Genomic DNA, 20687 nt, shown 5'->3' on the forward strand with positions numbered 1-20687 from the left:
GGCATCTGCCATTTTTAAGAATCATATGGCAGATAATAGAACCTTTTTTTTTTTTAAAGGGTTAACTTCAGGGAACTAATTAATTAATTAATTAATTTTTAATTTTCAGAGGTGTGTGAAGATATGTAAAAAATTAACACTTCAGATATTAAAAAATTAAAAAATACTTTATTTACTGTAGAAGTCAAGTCGATTTTATATATATAGCACCTTATCATGTCAAGAAACAACTCCAAGTGCTTTACACAAAAAACAAAATAAAAAACAACAAAGAAACACTTGTTGACGTTTTGATTTAACTTTTGAAAACATGCTACTGGCACTAGGAGATCCTGGAACATTTTGTTAGATTTTTAAAACAAAAATATCAGATTTTTTTTAAACTCCAATATTTTACAAAACTCTAAAAGTTGTTCATATGTTTTAAAATCCCCCCCCACCCCCCAAAAAAAAAATTAAGAGTTGGAGTTTGTATTTTTTCAAATTTTGATGCCAATATTTTCCCTTTTAGTGAAAATGAATATCGACTCCAATCCTTGACTACTAATAATCGGTATCGTATCGGCCCTGAAAAAAACATATCGGCCTATAACTAGTCCAAACACCAGTGGTGGTGCGTGTTCTAATTCTTTAAAAAAATTCTCCAAAAATATTTCAGTGGGCATCCCGAACCTGCTGTGGCAATGGAGGACGCCCCCTCGCCCCCCGTTTCCTCAGATTCAGGTCGTCAATCGCCGCGACCAGACCTGTGCGGCTCATGCGGCCATAGCCACCAACTAGAGGAGAACCACGAGTACCTTTACAAAGAAGAAGTAGACAACGACCTGATGTGCCAAATCTGCCTGCAGCCGCTCATCCGACCGTTGGACACACCTTGCGGGCACACCTACTGCCAGGAGTGCCTCACCAGCTTCCTGCTGGAAAGCGACTTCTGCCCGGTGTGCCGCGCGCCGCTCATGTTGCAGAGCTGCAGGAAGCCAAGCCTGCTGGTGCACAAGCTGCTGGACAAGCTGACTGTGCTTTGCCCCTTCAAGGATCACTGCGCTGAAGTTCTGGCCCGTGGTGATATGGAGGACCACATCAAATACAGGTATGGTGTGGGGGGGGGGGGGGGGCAAAAAAATATCCTGCCTTTTCAGCGTATTCCATCCTATTTACTGTGTTTAACTGACTAACCGCTTTCTTCAAAATTGTCAAACTTCGGCTTCTGTGCCCAAAAGGGAAAGCTTTCATCCAAACTAACACAGCCCCCCGTGTTTATCCAACATTAAAAGCGCTGTGTTTTGGTTTCCTTTCGGTCGGGCCGTGTTTTCATTAACGCTCATTAGCACTCGGCTAGCCCGAAGGCCTCTGAGATGATTAGCGCATCTCGGCAAGTTTTTCCAGACACGAGCAGCAGAGCCACGGAGTCTCATTCACGGTTTATGTTTAAAATTGTATTTGTGTTTTAGCAGTGGCTCATTTGCATGAGACAGGACCGCCCCCTCAAAACAGCTGTTGTAATTAATTATTTTCAACATGCCTTTTATTATTTGTTTGTACAAAAACAATTTAACCTGTACATTGATGTCATTGTAAAATGCTAAAAAGCTCCAACTTTGACAACGAGCTACGGTCTGTGTAGCAGTTAGCCTCTTGCCAGCTAACTAGCTAGTGCTTACCGCTAACAGCTAAATGTTACCAGTGTTGGTTTTCTTCTTGTCAAATTGTTGTTCCCTTTCAGTGAATTGAACAATTTTGCCCTTTGTTGCTCGTTTAACTGGTGTGCTAAGCTTATGTCTTGCTAGATTGGGATGAACAAAAAGACTTTTATGTTCCATTTGTATGTTTTTATTCTAAAGTAGCCTATTGGTTTATTTTTCAGATATGGTGCATATCTGATTTAGTTTACACTGATTGTCTACTCAAAAGCTCCAACTGTCTAGCAAGTGGTTAGCAGCTAATGCTAGCATGTTTAGCTTCTTTTCTTCCACCTGCCGACATACTGAATTTTTGTTTGACTTTTGAGGCATTTTTCCCCCCAAAAGTCTTCAGAGTTTGAGATTTCCGCTTGGATTTTGGCAATGTATTGTAATGTAAACGTCAGTCAAAATCTATTGCTAACCAATTACTAGCGGGTTTTTCGCTATATGTGGCAGGGCTCATTCCCAATTGGTTTACTGTATGTGAGGACGCCCTGTACTGAGATCTAATTTATACTTGACTTTGACAGTAACAAGGAATCTTAGTACGTACTGTCGCAGCACAGCACGTCCGTGATGCTTTGCACCTTGCGTTGCCTCTCACAGTGACTTGAAATAGGAAGCAATTATAACCCATTCCTGCGTATGACACCTCCACCGCACTTCCCACGGTGGGAGGGGCTGACAGCAGGAGCAATCTGGCTGCGGTTCAAGTGTTGTCATGGCCGAGACCGCCGCGCCGCGCCATCTGGTCGTATTGCTGCTTTCACGCTTGTTGAATCCGGCTTGGTATCGGCGTCCGTGTGATGAATAGCTATTCAAGGCACAAACAAATGTAAAAATGGACGCCGTTTCCATCCGAGGTGTTCGTTCTCCCCGACGGCAGTGTCGGCCGATCGTGTCGGAACTTGCTCGGAATTCAGTCTCATGTAGCTACGATTTGACAACAGGTTTTCTTCAGTGGCAAGACACAGCACTGGGTCACTTCATTAGGGACACATGATCTTTAGATGGGCTGTAAAAAAATAAAAAAGAGTATGAGATATTGATTTGTGTTGAGGTCATTTTTTTCTGCCAGGAGATGGCATAAGCGTTTAATGTTGGACATTGATGAGACCACTGCAAGGGGCGGGCGTTAATCGAGCGTTAAAAAAGTTTGTGGCGTTACAGAAGCATTTAATTAACTTGATATTAACACATAAATTTTGACACCTAGGGACCCGACCTGTGCGGGTCAAAGTCACTCAGTCGTCTAGTTGGTGGCTCAAAAAGACTTTTTGGTAACTGTATGTTCCTTGACTGTGATAATGCAATTCATACATTATGTATAATAGCTTCAATCCTCATCTTTTTAGTCAAATTGATAGTAATATAGCAACTCGGCAGGATGATTATTACAGTCAAGTAATAATCATCTGCCGTGGGTGGGAAATTAACAAGGAAAATTGAGATGTGAGTGTTTCGGAGCGTTAATGTAGAAACCTAAGAAACAAATTAAACGACTCCTGGAGGGGCCACGGCGCTTTCCACACGCAAAGTGCGTCCCGTCGCAATTTCCATTTCCTCCGCATACCCTGCGGGCAATTCAAATAGGACGGGGAAAATGTAATGTGCGCCACAGCGGCGCATTCCGCCTGTAACCAAAGCACGTCCGTGCGGCCTAGTTTATTTACGCCCTGCTGAAAGTGGCACGAGGTACAGTAGAGCGTCATAAAAAAAAATAAAAAATAAAAAATCATCAAGCTTGTTAGCTGACAAAATCAATTGTTTTAAGTTTAGCAATTAAAACGACTGTTCTTGTACAATTTTAGCACCAGAAACCTAACTTCATCTTTCATCTTTCTTTCTTTGATATTTCCCAGCGAAAGCGGCATAATTCGTGTTTAATGGCTTTGATTTAGTCCCCCATTTTAACAACCGCGCATCAAGTTATTGAGATGTTGAAAAAAAGAAAGTGTTGTGTTGTGCCCACCGTTGTTGTTAACGTTTATTTGAATGAATTGCTTGAAATGAGGAAAAACACCAATCCATCCTTCTACTTAAATGTCCTACTTTCATGATATGATATGACTGTAGCGTGAACTTTTGACATTTTCCATACATTTCACATTCACATTTCAAATTGAGTGTATCTTGAGAGGACTTGTTCTTTTTTTATAATTTTTTTAAATTTTTTATTTTAATTATTTTATTTTATTTTATTTTATTTTTTTTTTTAATTGGGGGTGGGGGGGAGTGAACCGAATGAACAATACTGAGCTCTCCAAAAAAAAAAGAGAGGACTTATGTTGAACAGTACCAGTATCATCTCGTCGACGAAAGCTCATATATGTCTGGTCATGTTTTATTTGCAAAAGAGCTTTATTGAACTCACCGTTACGTTATCGTAACGAAAATTGCCATTGATGGGAACGTCGCCCCCTGCCGACACGGCACGTATGTTAGCTGGATCGGGTCCATCTGTACGGCCGTTTCTCAATAGGAAGAACTCGGGAGTACCAAGTTTGATCTTCTAAGAACGTACGGGAGAACTTCTGTTGTTCTAGTTAACCCCGTGACGCTGCCGTATTTCCGTAATAGATCCTTGGTTTAGCTAGCTGACAAGGACGACATCCGGGTATGTCGCCCGGCTCGCTCTTCGATTTGGAATCGAACTCGGGCCGCAACGGATGATATTTCACGAGATCGCAAGGACATAAGAACGGACAAAAACACAAATTGAGCAACAACCTGGAAATACATGTAACGTTCCAAAACGGCTGGAATGGATTCATGACATTTCAATTAATTTCGCTGACGGTCAAAAAGTCCCAAGTCAAGGTGAACATGAGCTCGCATTCCTGCTCCGTACATTGATTCCCTGTTGTGTTTTTGCTCCCGGAGACTCTTTCGCACCTCTCCGATATACAGTAGGCAGGTTCATTCATTCCAGCCGTCACACCAATCTGCTGCACAGCGAGCGACCCATCGATGAAGAGGATCGAGGGTGGGGGGGTGATTTCCTCGTCCTCCCCGCTCTCTCGCCTCCCCTTCGGAGGCCAATGCAGAGGTTGTATGTGTGTGTGTGTGTGTGTCCGACTCCACGCGAGTGTGTGTGTGATGGAAGAGCCAATGGCGGCAGCATAGCAGGTAAACCTCCCCCCCTCCTGCCTCAATTTGGTCCGCTCCATCTCACCACCAGCACCCTCCCTCCTCCTCCTCATTGGTTTCTGCTGCAGTATAAGTCACAGTCTGCGCTCTTGTCTCTAACACACACACACACAGGGATGGAGACAAACACGCACACACATACGAGCACAAATCCTCTTACAACTAGCCGCTGCCCAGAGCAGATTAAAGGGGGGGCTGCACATCTCCGATTGTAGTCCAAATGTGCCACCTTCCTCCTTCTTTTTGCACTTTGTCTTCTTCCTCCTGTACCACAGCGGGACCTTCTTCTTCTTCTTCTTCTTCTTCTTCCTCATCTTCTTCCTCCGACATCCTCCGGCCCGCCTGAGGCAGAAGGAGCAACCTGCGGGAACGGAAAGGATTCATTCTGGCGAAATAAGGGAGAGAGGGTGTGGGGGGTTAGCGGGCGGCGGCGGAGGTCTGGTGTAAAGTAGTGGAGGTGGAAGAGGAAGACGAGGAGGAAGGTGGGGGGCAGGAGGGTGGTTGTGCGGGGGGGCGGGGAGTAGTAAGAGAAGACGAAGAGGGAGCCAGAAGAGCGCGGCGAGGAGCCAGCGGAGCGGGGAAGGGAAGGAGGCGACCATGAAGGCTCTGTTGCTGCTGGTTCTGCCCTGGCTCAGCCCGGCCAACTACACTGACAATTTGGGCAACCTGCACATCCTCTATTCCGAGCTGTGAGTACGAAACCCTCACGCCGTCAAACCATAACATCAACAACCCCCTCCCCGACCTGCCCATCATTCCCATTCCACTCCACCGGTCCATGTTTGTGTGGAAACAATATGATTAGCCCTCAAACCTCTTCCCATCCATACAGTAGGAGGACTCGAAGTGGGGTCCGAAACCGTAGATGCGCTCAAGTCTGCAGGTAGCGCGTTGTGCTCTCCAGGACTGTTTGGATGCTGCAGATTTTTGGCAGCGACAACCACTAAAACTGCCACTGAGCCAGCCTTGATGATGCGCTTTTAACGAACGGCGCAGCTTAGCTTATAAACGCATCCGGAGTGATGACTTTTGCCAACAAAATACACTGTTGTTTTGTTTCATAGTTATTTCAAGAAATTCCATTTGCAACGTTTGAAAACAAACCAGGCAGCACAGAGAAAGAGTGGTTAACACGTCTGCCTCGCAGTTTTGAGGTTTGGGGTTTGGATCCTGACTTTACTCCAGCTTCCTCACACATTCTAGGGTTGTAGTTCTTGTGATTGGTCGTGGTCACGAGACCACTTTTTAAGGATCTCTTTCCCGTCTCGGAGGCATTTTTACTCAGTTTTGTTGATTTTTGATCAGGACCAGGACTGCGAGAAACGCAGAATGAAGATGTTGCACTACTTTCGTTGAAGCAGAATTTCTTTTTGGCGCAAACATAATTTAAAAAAAAAACGATACTGGTCATTTTGTTAATTTTTTTTGGGGTGATTTTCTTTTATACAGTATATACAGTCTTGGTCTTGTCTCGGTCTCACCACTCTCTAGTCTCAATAATGTCTTGGTTCGGTTGGTGTGGTCTTGACTGCATGTTAAGTTCATTAAGGACTCCATATAGTCCATATTGTCGATATGTGAACCAGTCCAAGGTGTACCCAGATTCTCACAGTTGTACTCTGATCAGTGGCCAACTAATCTGCTCCAAGTGTCCAATTGTTTTGCCCAATGTAAGCAAATTCCCTGATCCAGGTCCTTTGAATTCTGCCCGAATTCTCTCCTTCCTTTTAATGAAACTCACTTATTTGAAGCTCTTGTTAACGTATCGGAGAATTGATGAAGGGCTTCAGGAGAAGGCAGCACGGCGTTATAGTTGTTATCCCGTTGCTGCTACAGTCAATAGATCTGTTTGAATGTCTATTGTAATTTAGATTTATTTCCGGCTTTATCGCGCACTCCAAAAACATACGTTTGGTTCATCAAAGACACTAAATTGTCCATAGGTGGAAAAGCGAGTGGGACTGCTTGTGTGCCCTGTGATCTGGCGAGCAAACTGATGATTTCGGAAGAAGTCTCCTTTCCACTCAGACTAACGTCAGATAAGATTAGACAAGAGGGTATACGGTCACTTCCTGTGCTTTTTACCCTCCATCTGCCCGTACATACGCCCGCTTGACTTCTAATGGTGCCCGCTTACTGTATGTGGGTCAGTTGGAGCGTGGCAAGCTCCGGGGCAAATTGTCATAGTCGGTGGGGGAAGCGTCTGTCTCTCGTGACAGCCGTGATCGGTCGATTATGATGTGACGGACAAACGCGGACGTCGTGTTTTTCCAGCTGGCTGGAGCGAGTGGCCGCGCTCCATTTTTCTTCGTCTTCCAAGCTGACAGGAGTGGGTTCGCTCCGTTTGCCTACTCGTCTTTTAGCTTTTATTCTCGAGGTTGTGTCTCTCGTACTGGCCTGGGTTTATCTGACATGAATACAGTGTGCGATGTTATGGACTACAGACAGGTGGACACAGTGTTACATAGAGGTAGTGGAGTTTCTGCAATGAAGAAATCATTTCATGAGAAATCATTGTCTTTATTCAAAGAGCAAGGCAAAAAAAACAAAAAAAAAAAGACAGCTGCAGTCGTATCCCACAAGGCTCTGCGCCAAAGTGAGATACAGTTTTGGTTCACAAGCAACAATACAATAGTCATATTCTAAACAGAATAGTCCTAAAGGAAAGGCTATACTGTATGTGGCATAACAATCACATGCCTGTGTAGTAACAAATCAGTCCCAAGGCATAATCACAAACTCGCCTACTAAAGTGTTCACACTCAGACCTAGGTGTGGCATAACAATCACATAACTGTGTGGTAAACAAATCTCTCTCAAAGCTACATCTAGCATTAAATCACATGCTCACGTATGTGCCATAACAATCGCACACCTGTGTATGTAGCATAACAATTAGACTTTTGTATGTGGCATAACAATTACACTTGTGTGTGTGGCTTTACAATCATATGCCTGTGTTCTTAAAACAATCACTCTCAAAGCTGTTTAGCATAACAATGATAAGACATGAATAGCCAAAACCATCAGTCTCAAACCTATGTGTAGTGAAAAAAAATTCCTACGATGGTTGTGTGGCATAAAAACACACACGTGCGTAGACGAAAAAGGTCACTGTGGCATAACAATCACATGCATGTGTAGTAAAAAAACAACAAAAAAAAACGCTTTTAAGTCTACATCTTAAATAAACATAGCCTGCTCGTAACGGGGTCAATTTGGGCAGTCCCCCATCAGATAGATATAATAAAAATGATATGCTGTTTGTTATGTACATCACTGCCACCTACAGGGAGAAAAAAAAATCAAAGTGGCTTTTCTCCTCCAAGGCTCAACTTCTTAAACGCGACCATTAGCCCGGCAATTCTCGGCCCTTCAGCCCGCGTCTGCAGGGCGTTTGATCACACTTCGGCATGGACGCACCCTAACGGGATTAGCAAACCCGGAAGGCACGCGCTAGCTGGATCCCCACCGTACGAGTCACTGGTTTTACAGCAGAGGGTCCGAGTCATAGGGTCTGAGCATCTCATGACTCAATCTCTTAACTAATTAGACTTTTTGTCTGAGCCCCTGTCACATTCTATCTAGACGTATGGAGGGCTAAGGCGTTGTGAAATCTACAAAAAATATATATATTTATTGGAGCATAGGTGGCAGTAGTGAGCATATTGACTACCGGCTAAAACTGGAAATCCCCAACAGAATCAGAAATTTCACAAATAACCGTCTATAAAACTCCATACCTCAGGCACGACGGTCCTCCGCCTCTATATTGCGATACATCGTTCGGACCTTGTTATATCACGTTTTAAGCAATTGTCTTTTACAGTATGCTTACTTAGTGCAATGCCCTCCATGTGGGAAAGGAGAGCCACTGCCATCAATGAACTTTTCGATCTACTGTATGTATACCCCCCCGCACGCTTTAATACCTGCTCCCAAATCATTCAAGTGCTTTTCGTCGCCCAGATGGCTTAAGAAGGCTAAATCTGGTGACCTCCGCCTGCAAATGTCAGCTCTCGGCGAGTTTTTTTTTTTTTTTTTTTTTTTTTCTCATCGCTTCTTTTTGGCTCGTCGGCAGCCAGGGTGTAAGTGACAGCGGTGGCGTTAATCCCTCACGCGAGCGCCGTGAGTGCCAGGGGCTTCGGGGTCAGGGTTGGCCCGGGCTGGCCGCCTGTCAGCACGTGGGAGGGCGGTAAACCAGGACGCCGCCTGGGTGGGGTGGGCGGTCACTGAGGTCACATGGGGGGGAGAGATGGAGGCCAAAGCTTTCTCTGCGATGGGTCTTTCGATGTTGAGAGGATTACAACAGTTCAAGTCAGGCAAATTAGCCATGGTTTAGGGTGGATATACTGGACAAAAGGGGCCTGACAGGTAGATGGACTTGATTGTTTTGTTGATCTCTTGTAAAGGGGACAAATTAGAGTACTTTTTAATTTTACTTCTGCGATGGTAGATGGAGTTACATTTTCTCATTTTGCTACCTTGATGGTGAACAGTTATGACATTTTCTCGTTTTGCTTTTGTCACGGCAGACCAGGGTTATTTATGTTTTGGAATTTTCATTATAGTTGTTTGGGTTTTGTTTTTTAAATTTAGTTAGTTTTAATTGGTTTCGGGGTGGCTTTGTTAGTTTTTATTAGTTTTAGTTATTTCAAAAATTTTGTTCCGTTTTAGTTAATTTTAGTATTAGTTTTTGTTTAAAAAAAATGTGTGTTACTTGTGTGCAAGATTTAATAAAAACCATGGTAAAATGAAAAAAGTAGCGCACGCTTACCAAGCGTTGCGTTTCGGCTGAATTAAATGAAAAAGGAGGCAAGACGAGCCATTGGAGCCAAAAGTCAAACACGCCCAAATCGTCAGCTCAGAGCGACGCCATCTGAAGGTGCTTTTCTATTGGCTGCTGCTAGATGACATCACTTTCGTGCGATACACTTTCAAACCTCCTTATTCTGGTTAACATTGAAATAAATATACGTAAATCACATTTAAAATCAACCCCAAAGGCTCATTTATTAAATTAATTACCAAAGACGAAAACTAAGGACATTTTCACTATAATTATAGTTAGTTTTGTAAATGCAAAATGTGGTTTCAGTTTTTTTTTTTAAAAGCATTTCCCTTTTTTTTTTGGGTTAATCTTATTTTAGTTGTAGTTATTTCATGAGTTTTAGTTAACGAAAGTAACATTGTGGCAGACAGACCTTTTACAATATAATTGTAAGGAGACACCCTCGCAATATAAACGCAGCCTTCCAGTGCGATCAGGAGGCCAGCGCCACTCATGATTGGACATATTGATTGGGCGGGAAATCCATGACTCAGTTGAGCCGGCGCGCCAAATCTGCTGAACGCACCGCAAAAGAAAACACACACGTTTAGTTTTTAGTCAGGTAAGGAGCATTAGTAAAGCTATGCTAGCTTGCTAGCTTCAACTACACAAACACGATTAGTCATGTAAGAATGATTTTTATGAGTCGGAACTTCCATTTTTTGTTACTTTTTTTGGTCACTTTTTCAGTTTTCCATTGCCAAAAAAGAACAAATGATCCACAGATTCTGCACCTGAATGTGGCCTGTCTAATCCGTGCACGGAAGTTCACCCCGAACGCCTGCTGCTGCCCGTGCAGCAGATGGGATGAACGTGCGCATCGGGCGGATCCAATCGAGGCGCCGTCCTCTGATTAACACCTCTCTAATTCGCCATTAACGGGATTACGCTGCCGTTATGCGCCTGCGCTCGCTCCCGGCGGCCATCCCCACACATCTTCACGCATCTGGCGCGTAGCCGTGTAAAGTGCGTGATGAAGGCCTAACTAAGAAACTAATCCAACTAAGGCTGTGTTTTTTAATGGCCGCTTTAAAAGAGTTGCTGGATCGCGCGTTAGCCACTCGTAGGCTCTGTAAACAAACACAGTGCAGCTCAGCCTATAGCAACCTCAGATGCCACAGGATGGCACCAAAGCCCAGGTTAATAGGAAATTAGTCATCGGTGTCAAGGAAGGATGTTGAAATGATGCATTTGGGCTGAAGGGGAGGAGATAAATTTAGCCTTTAGTTGTGAGCAAAAGTTACAGAGAAACTTTGTCGCATGTGAATGTTTTTGCTTTTGCTGATGTTTTTTTTCTTTGTAATGAAATCATTTTTAGCCATTTTAAGATGAGTTTTACATCGACACTTTCTTAAAATAATTGCCTAAATAATTTTTTTCCCAGATTTTTCAGGAAACACACAAAAAATGAACCATTTTCATCATGAGGAGATGATGTCGGCAAAAATATAAATTTTTGCAAAATTATTTTAAGAGGGTGATGATATTGTATTTACGTGTTCATCATACATTTTGATGCATTTATTTGCAATTATTAAAAAGGGAAAATATGAACATTTACATAATTGTTACAAGGGTTGTGCCACATTGTTATGCTTGCTGTTATGCGGATTGTTATGCCACACCTAGTTTCGAGACTGAGCCTTTCAGTGGGTGAGGTTGATTATGGTACAAATAGCTGTGAAAGTGATTTTTTTTTTTTTAGTTCATTGGCATGCGATTGATATGCCAGATTGTTTTGAGCATGTGACTGTGTGATTGTTATGCCACATGTAGCTTTGAGCATGATTGCGTTAGCACGCACAAAAAATTGTATGGAATCTCGCCTCATCAGATTTTGAATCAGGCCTCAATTATATTTCATTTAATGTAAAATTTTGAATGACATTAGAAAAAAAAAAGTTATGTATAGAAAAATTTGATTTAAATTTTAAGTTATAAATGGTAGCAAAAATGTATGGTTTCATTTCACCGCTTGCAGACTGATGCTTTTATTTACCCATTTAAAGGCTAACTAGATTGTATGCAACGATGACTATAATCCATGTCTTTGTTACTTGATGATGTCACCTATTTTTCGTATTTAGTTATATTGGTAAAAAAAAAAAAAAGTGTAAATCCAAGGACTGCAGCAATCTTGTATCTGCATTCTAGTTATCTTCTCACATACATATTCTTCCACATTGTTTTTCACACATTCCTTCCGTGAGAAATCGCCGCGGGCGTCCTGCGGGCTGGCAGAGACACCGCAGATGTTTTTTTCCCTTTATTTTTTTTCTCCCCTACTCAGCTTTTTACGTGTCAGGTGTCGCTGATGTATTTTCCTTCAGAAAATTTGGTCGTCACAGTCCTAAATTGGCAACGACGTCCGCTGGTTTTTCTGATCAATAAGTTGGAGACAGAGGAACCGGCGGACTGCTCTGTGAGGATTTGTGTGTCGATTTGTTGTCGACTGGCGGCAAACAAAAGATGACATTTTTTTCGAGGCGATGTCGTGTGAAAACACAACATGAAGTGAATACACGAGAGAGGAACAACAAACGCTATAGACTGGCATCTTGCAGCTTATACAGCCGTGCTTATCTCCCTTGTGCTTATTGTCTTTGCGCTCTTTGTTTCATAGCTGCTAATTGCCTCAGCCAACACAGTGTTATGAAACATTTTGATGCAGATATGGATAATAGGGATGGGGAGAGCAACAATGGCTTAGGCCGGGTTTACAAGACATTATTCAAGCGACACAATTGCAATGGCACAGTTGGGTTACACGTGATCCGAATTTCCAAATCGGTTCCAAATCTGATTTTGTTTCAACAACAAAGGGAAGTTTAAGTTTTGGATTTCTAGAACGGTGGATAGTTGTGTAATTTTTTTGTTTCTATGATGATAGCCCATAGCAACATTTTATCATTTTTTTAGTTTTACATTTGTAATGGTGGGCAGTTGCAATATTTTCATATTATTTCTGCAATGATGGCCAGTTACAAAATTTTCTCATTTCTTATTTCATTTTTGCAATGATGGGGTCTAGCAGTTATCTTTTTTTTTGTGCCAGACAGTTATTATTTTTTATCGTGTTTTTTTTTAGTTTTACACTGGTATTGGTGTACATTTTCAATTTTTTTCAATTTTATTTCCTCATTGATTGCCAGTAAAAAATTTTCATTTCTAATTTAATTTCTTCAACGATGGTCGATAACAACATTTTTTTGTTTTTTAAATATTTGCATTGATACACAGTTACAAGTTGACATTTCTCTCTTTTTTTTTTTTTTTTTTTTACATCTGTAATGGTTGACGGTTGTGATAATATTTCTCATTTTTCATTTTATGTCTGCCGTGACGATTGTGACACCATTTTATAATTTTAAAAATTATTTTTCCATTATTATTTTTTTGCGTTGACAGCTACGTTTCTTCATTTTACTTCTGTTGCAATGTCTGGTTATGAAATTTTTGTTTGTTTGTTTTTTTTACTTCAGTAATGTGGACAGGTAACTTGTTTTATTTTACTTTTGTGATGGACAGTTACAACATTTTTTCTTTTGTTTAATCCTGTTTTTCAGTTTTACATCCGTGATGATAGTCAGTGACAACATTTTCTCATTTATTTCTGCAATGGTGGACACGACAAGTTTGATTTAATTTCTGCTTTCATTGGCATCGTGACATTTTTCGGTTTTATAGTCGTATTTTCTCTGTTTTTAGTTTTTTTTCTGTAATGATACAATTTCACCCTACCAGCTAAAAACTGACATACTTTACATTATCTACCCCCAATAAGCTACAGTAAAGATCCTTCCAAGCATTCCTGCAGCATATAAGAATAAAGAAAAAAGAAAAAAAAAAAAAAGAAAAAAAAAAAGAATGCGACTGTTTTGACCGGCAGTCATCTCGGCAGCTGTGGTGGTTAGCGGGGGGGTGTTTGGGTGGGGGTTGTTAATTTGCGACGTGGTGTCGGTCGTCAGCCAGGGAGCGGAGAGCGAGAGTATGTGGGTTAGTACGGATAATCCATTCGCGCCCCAAAGAGGATTGGAGAGTTTCACAGGCTTTGATGACTTGTGAGCCGGGTGTTTATTTCCCAGCGCAAGATCATGTCTGTTTGTGTCGCATCCAGGCACGCCCCACAGCATTGTGGGTAATTGTGAGATGAGGGATGTAGGGATGCGGGTGGGCAGGGTACCTAGTTGGCTCGTTTTACTTCTGTCACATGTTTTTGTTTTTATTTATTTTTTCTGCGATGGACAAGTTTTTCTCTTAGTTTTGATAGTTATGATGTTTTCTAATTTTATTTTTTATGGCAATGACAGATTTTTATTTTTTATTTTACTTTGGTGATGATGGATTTAAAAAAAAATTTGGGGAAGGGGGACATTTTATTATTTTACTTCTGTGATGGTGGACAGTTCAGATGTTTTCTCATTTTACTTTTGCAATGGTAGAGTTTTAATTTTTTCTTATTTCCATTTTATCTCTGCAATGATGGACAGCTATGATATATTTTTCCTTTTGTATATAGTTTCTAAAATGATCAACAGTCACAACATTTTACTTATGGACAGTTACAATGTTTTCTCGCTTAGTTTTGTGCTGATGCATTTTTAGTCGGTGGTAGAGTTATAACATTTACTCGTTTTTCCATTTTATGTTTGATGATGAAGAGTTGCAGTATTTTTTTATTTCATTTATGCAATCCTAGACAGTTACATTTTCTCGTTTTACTTCCATGATGATTGTTTGACTTTTGTGATGATGAACATTTAATTTTTCGTTTTATTTTTGCGGCGATAGACAGTCACAAAAAATTTTTGTTTTTAATTTTTAAATTTTCTTTTATTTTTTATTATTATTATTTCATTATTATGTTGTTTTTTTTTTGTCTGTGATGGACAGTTTCAAATTTTCTCATTTTGTTCCTGCAGTGCTGGCCAGCTCCAACAATTTCTCATTTCAAATTTTATTTCTGCGATGATGACTTTTCCAATTTCTCAATCATTTTCTCATGTTTTGGACACATTTCCCTGAAGATAGACTGTTATGTTTTTATGTCACATTGGAGACAAGGGATGAAGGGGTGGGGGTTTACTCTGGGTATCTTTTTGCGCCTTATCTCATCCCACATCCGAGGAGTGATGCAGGATCGAGGCCGGGATGAGGATACAGCGGCACTAACAAGCATCCACGGGCCGCCTGAGGGGAACCGTGACGTTTGTGGAGCGTACGTTCTCCGATGTTTATTTTAGTGCGGCATAACGGGGGGTTCGCATGTACGTTAGCCTACCTCTCACAGTGACTGACAACCTTCGTCGGCATCCACCCTGCAGCAGCAGACACCATTCAGTCAGTCATGCTTTTTCTCGTGACAGGCTGTGGCCTTAAAATAAGAAATCCAAACGTTCGACATCAATATGACTGCTTGAAAGATTTTCTCCTTTTAAAATACAAGACAAAGCTATTAATAAAAAGCACTTTCACATCAAACAAGATCTTTTCGTGCTGCAAAATTGATTTTCCTCTGATGTGACAACACTAAATATATTCTCTTTGGGTGTTGAAGACATACTATGTATGTATTTTTTATAAAGTGTACTAATGTACCTACTGTAGTATTTGTGTGTTGGATGTGTGCCTACTAGTAAGAAAAGTCAGGAGCTAACGTCAAGTCCCTTTTTCCATCACGTCCCGCTTCGGAGACCACATGAAAAAAATGCAATTACTTCACTCTTTTGCTAAGTTGCACCACTTCACTGTGGTTTTCAATTACCCACAAGTCACGGCCAAACAGCCTGATGTCAAAGAACCAATTAAGGAAGGGCCGAACGACGAAATGCATCCAATTCAAGTATGCAATCAACAGCAAAGGGCAAGCGCATGTATTCATTAAGAAGCTATAATGTGAACGAGGATAGAAATATAAGAATGCTTAACGAATGTATTAGGCCACCTGTCATAAAAGACGCATGCAGCTGCTTGACGTGCTTTAATGTGGACTCTTTCAATTTCAGTGAGCTCTCGACGCTTTGTCTATTACTAAAACTTCTTTTGGTATTCACCAATGTTGTACTTTTTAGGATAGCTGTGGCATATCCTTACATTGGATGCTGGTCTAATGCATTTGTTAAGCAATTGACTGTAAATCTAACGGCAAAGAGCTTCCATTCAAATGAAATAAGCCCACTTGCATCAGGATGTAGAAGGAAGGAAAAAGCAGGAAGAATTTAGTAGGAAAATCAGACAAAAAGTCCCTTTGTATATTTTTACCGGTGAAACATAACCCACTAATTAACAAAGTTACCCGAAGAAAATATGTCGATTTTGGCAGCAATATAATAAGCCATTGCAAAGACAAGTTACCATATTTATTCCCCAAAATGCAGTATTTTCCTCCAGAAATAGTTGAGCGCACAAATGCAATGTGGTACTTTTGAATAAAAATGCACACCCCCCCCCCCCCACACACACACAAAATGCAATATTTGCCATAAAATGTCATATCTTGCCTACAAAATGTCACCATATAGTTGTCCTAAAAAATACATATTTACCCCCAGAAAATGCTATATCTTCACACTAAATGCTACATTTGACCATAAAAATGATATAAGCACCCACAAAAATACTTATAGCACCCTCAAATATTCTGTTTTTTTTCCCACAGCAATATAATATTGTCACACAAAAATGCTGCATTTTCCCCACAGAAAAAAATCCATACGTTCACACAAAAATCTATATTTCCCAATAAAAATATTATGAATAACTATAAATAAATAAATAAATGTTTTTTTTTTTTTTTTTACAAAAATATTTTTCCACAAAAATGCAATATTGTCACACAAAATTTCCACTTGGAGCATTTCAGTCCATGCAGATTGATAAACAGTGTGAGACCACTGAACAGTGCCTGTGTTGTTATTTATGAGTTGTTGTTTATGCTAAATACTGTATATATTTATTTATTTTTATTTATTTTTTTCTCATTTTTTTTCCTCTGAAATATATATTTAAAAAATAAATAAATAATCAATTTTGCCACAAAATTGCAATACTTTTATACATAACACTATTTTCCCTACAAACTGCAGTTCTCTCATTGAAATGCAATATATGCTACATTTTGCCACAAAACTCTATTTTTCCATACAGTTTCCACCAACCCCTAAAAAAATAGGTCACCCTTTTACTAATTACACAACATTTCATTTGTAAAGAGCTGCTTTATCTTGGACCGGAAGCAATATTTTAGAGTCCTGAACAAATTCTTAGCAGCCTGTACCCAAAGACAGGCTAATAGCTGCATTAAACACAAACGCTGCCGTGTCGAAAGCCCTCGCGTCCTACGGACAAACGAGCCTGCACTGCCCCCCCACCCCCCACCTGCTCACACCCCACTCTGAAGTGGATTGACATATTGCTCTATTCAACCACTTTAGCAGGTTAACTTCCATGTTGCCGCAGCGACATGCTTGATGGCATTCAATTTACTAACTGAACGAGCAGGAATAACTCTCGGAGGCAGGCCCGGCCCGGCGGCGTTACGTAAGAGTGCGGCGGCTCGATGGGATCGATGGCGACTCGGGAGAGGGCCTTTGTGTAAAGCTCCCTTCAACCCGCTGTGATCTGTGACTGAAAGTAAAAGATGTTAGCGATATGTAGAAGCAAAGGAGCATTTTTTTCCCAGTGAAATATGGACACGGTCAGGTCAGCCAGTTCTCCCCGGGCCTTCGCTTTATCTCATTTTTTTTACCCTCTCGTTGGACTCGAAATGGATTTTTCTTTTTTCCGAGGCTGGGTTTGATCCAGCTCATTACGGCCCAGTTAATGTCCACGCTGATGGCTCCGCAGAGACAAGTGGAGGGAGGCGAAGTGAAGCTATTTTCTGTTTCAGATGAAGCGTAGATGGAGGGAAAAAGTGTTCCGCTTGGATGGTGTTACCTGCCTGTGGAAAGCCTTTTCACACTGTCTATCTGTGTTTACGTGAATGAGTTGATTACTGTCGACGAGCCAAAAGACATCTGCTGTTTGATTGGTTGAACGACTTTGATTACTTGTGATTTTGAAGCAGCTTTTAACATCATAATTCAATGTCACCCATTTTTCCATCTTTATTGGCCAAGTACTAGTAGTAGTGAAAGAGGTGGTGACCCGGATGCGCAGGGTCTGAGAGGTTTTTATTTCTTTATTTAAAACCTTCCTTTGGTGACTGAGTGAGTTTCGGGACATTACATAAAGTCTGCTCACACTCATTTTTTATTTTTTTTTCACTGTGACCTTTTCATTCCCACTCATGAATTTATTGACTTTTACTCGCTGCCAAAACTGTTTCGACATATTATTCATCACAAAAGATTCATGAAAATATCACCTAAGCATAATTTGTCCGACATACTCGATGTTGTCTGACACGCTCTTTCTCGATTCAGGTGTAAAGGCGCCTCTCATTATGGGCTCTCGGCAGACAGGAAGCGGCGCTCTCAGGAGGGCGAGTGCACCGACAGCACGTCGGAGCTCACCATCGCCACGCTGCCCGGCGACGGCCCCGCGTCCGCCGCCGTGGCCCTGCTGTCAGACGAAGCGGGTCTGGTCAACCCGGCTTTCGACGCCAGCATGGAGGAGCACAGCCAGTTGGGCAGCACCAGCAGCCTGGCGGCCCGTTGCAGCAGCAAGAAGAGTGAGTGTGAGTTGCGCATCTTGGAAAATTCTGCCCCCGAAGATAGTTTCACTTAGCAGCATGAAATTTGGTAGGCGTGTCTTGCAAGAGTAGACGCACAAAAAAGCCTTAAGAACCTTTGCCCAAAAAGATACAGGAAGTCTGTCATTTTGGTTCAAAGAAGCTGATTTAGCAGTGCAAAGGTCCTTATGAAATTGCCCAAAAAATTTGCTCAGTAGCTCCTATGATAATTTTTGGAAAATTCAGCCCCTTAAGCTAGTTCCACTTAGCCAAATACAATTTGGTAGAGATGTCTAGCACGAGTAGACGCACAAAAAAGTCTCAAGAACCTATGCTCACAAAGATACAGAACGTCTGAAGAAGCCATTTTAGTAGTGTGAAATTTCCTGGAAAAATTATTCAGTAGCCTCCTCGTAATTTCTGGAAAATTCAGCCCCCAAAGACAGTTTCACTTTGCGCATTGAACTTTGATAGGCGTGTCTAGCAAGAGTAGACGCACAAAAAAGTCTCAAGAACCTATGCTCACAAAGATACAGAACGTCTGAAGGAGTCATTTTAGTAGTGTGAAATTTCCTGGAAAAATTGTTCAGTAGCCTCCTCGTAATTTCTGGAAAATTCAGCTCCCAAAGACACTTTCACTTGCATTGAACTTTGGTAGGCGTGTCTAGCAAGAGTCGAAGAAGCCATTTTAGTAGTGTGAAATTTCCTGGAAAAATTGTTCAGCAGCCTCCTCGTAATTTTTGGAAAATTCAGCCCCCAAAGACAGTTTCACTTTGCGCATTGAACTTTGATAGGCGTGTCTAGCAAGAATAGATGCACAAAAAAGTCTCAAGAACCAATGCTCACAAAGATACAGAACGTCTGAAGAAGCCATTTTAGTAGTGTGAAATTTCCTGGAAAAATTATTCAGTAGCCTCCTTGTAATTTTGGGAAAATTCAGCTCTCAAAGACAGTTTCACTTAGCGCATTGAACTTTGATAGGCGTGTCTAGCAAGAATAGATGCACAAAAAAGTCTCAAGAACCTATGCTCACAAAGATACAGAATGTCTGAAGAAGCCATTTTAGTAGTGTGAAATTTAGACGAATAAAAAAGTCTCAAAAACATGCCCAATAAAATACAGGAAGTCTAACATTTTGATTCAAAGAAGCCATCCTCATGAAATTGCCTGAAAAAAATTGCTCAGTCGGAGATGGAGTTTAAATATAGCCAGCGCTAGCATGCCTGTAAAGTGACAACATTTCCCACCTGAACGCAAGTCAAAAGTCCCCGCCCATAACTTGAGCGTTCAGTCACCGGGGACTCTAAATGACGTCGCGCAGCACTTTCCACCGCAGGCCGTCGCCGCCATGCGCGTCACCAACGCTGAGCAAGCTGTCACGGCCAGAAGCGACCGCAGCTTTTAAAGAATAATGTAGCTGTCAGGAGCCATCGCATCTCCTTGGCTCCGCAGAGGGCGGTGAGGGTGCGGCGGTGTCGAGGCCACGGTGGGTGGGGGGGGGGGTTTTCGGGGATGCGTCTTCAAAGTCTTTTCAAAGTTTCAAATAGACAAGTTTGTCTCAAACTATATATTTGAAACCCAAACTACAAACTATGAGCTTCCCCCTTTAATATGGGACGGACGATCAACCAGCACATCTACAAAGAGATTCTACTTCCAATGCCCTGAGCATCTGACACTTCCTGGCAGAGAAGTACTGGGAGAATTATTTCAGGGGTACATGAAGGCGTGGCAAAGAAGGCTGGGGAAGTGCGTTTGACTCCAGGGGGGATTACTTTGAATGGGAAAATTTGTACTTTGTAGTTTGAAAGGTAAATTCTGTGACACCAGAGCTGGAAATTTTATGACACACTGTGTATAATTTGGAGAAGAAAAGTCAGAAAAAATACAAAGAAAATGATGAAATAAGGGAGAAAAAGAAAAACTTTATTTGAGTAAGATGATTTGTAACAAATTTGTCAAATTATACTATGAAAATAAAGTGAAAATAAAGTCAACCTTACAAAAACGAACGCTAGAATAAAAAAAAAAAATTCTGAGAACAAATCGGTCTATTTTTAAAATAAGATTCTTATTTGACATTTTTTAATTATATTTTGGAAAATTCATATTTTGCAATATGAGTAATGGGAAGTAATCATTTAACCAGTATTACATTTAAAAAGAGGTATCTTATTATATCTTAAGAGTTAGCTCGGCAATTAAATAATTACGTAGATAATAAGAATACAAGCTGTATTTTTCCTTGAAATATTATTTCTTTTGTCCACCCAAAGAAAAAAAGAAAAGAAAATTATATTACAATAGTAGTCATATTTTTACAGGAAAAAAGGCAGAATATTATTAATAATAT

General features: G+C 41.1%; 1 protein-coding gene across 13 annotated transcripts in view; it reads left to right on the forward strand.

Moving 5' to 3' along the window:
• Window positions 1-20687, forward strand: part of lnx1 (ligand of numb-protein X 1) — a 45243-nt gene that overhangs the window by 12582 nt on the left and 11974 nt on the right. For 11 of the 13 annotated variants that reach the window (XM_077583964.1, XM_077583972.1, XM_077583973.1 and 8 more), the window contains 2 exons: window positions 659-1090; window positions 18087-18340. In XM_077583964.1, coding sequence (XP_077440090.1) covers window positions 659-1090; window positions 18087-18340 — 686 coding nt within the window. Of the gene's footprint in view, window positions 1-658; window positions 1091-5337; window positions 5522-18086; window positions 18341-20687 lie in introns of those variants that run through there. The other 2 variants (XM_077583975.1, XM_077583976.1) reach the window with 2 other exon arrangements.

This window comes from Vanacampus margaritifer, chromosome 13, assembly GCF_051991255.1.
Source record: "Vanacampus margaritifer isolate UIUO_Vmar chromosome 13, RoL_Vmar_1.0, whole genome shotgun sequence".
NCBI classification, from domain to species: Eukaryota; Metazoa; Chordata; class Actinopteri; order Syngnathiformes; family Syngnathidae; genus Vanacampus; species Vanacampus margaritifer.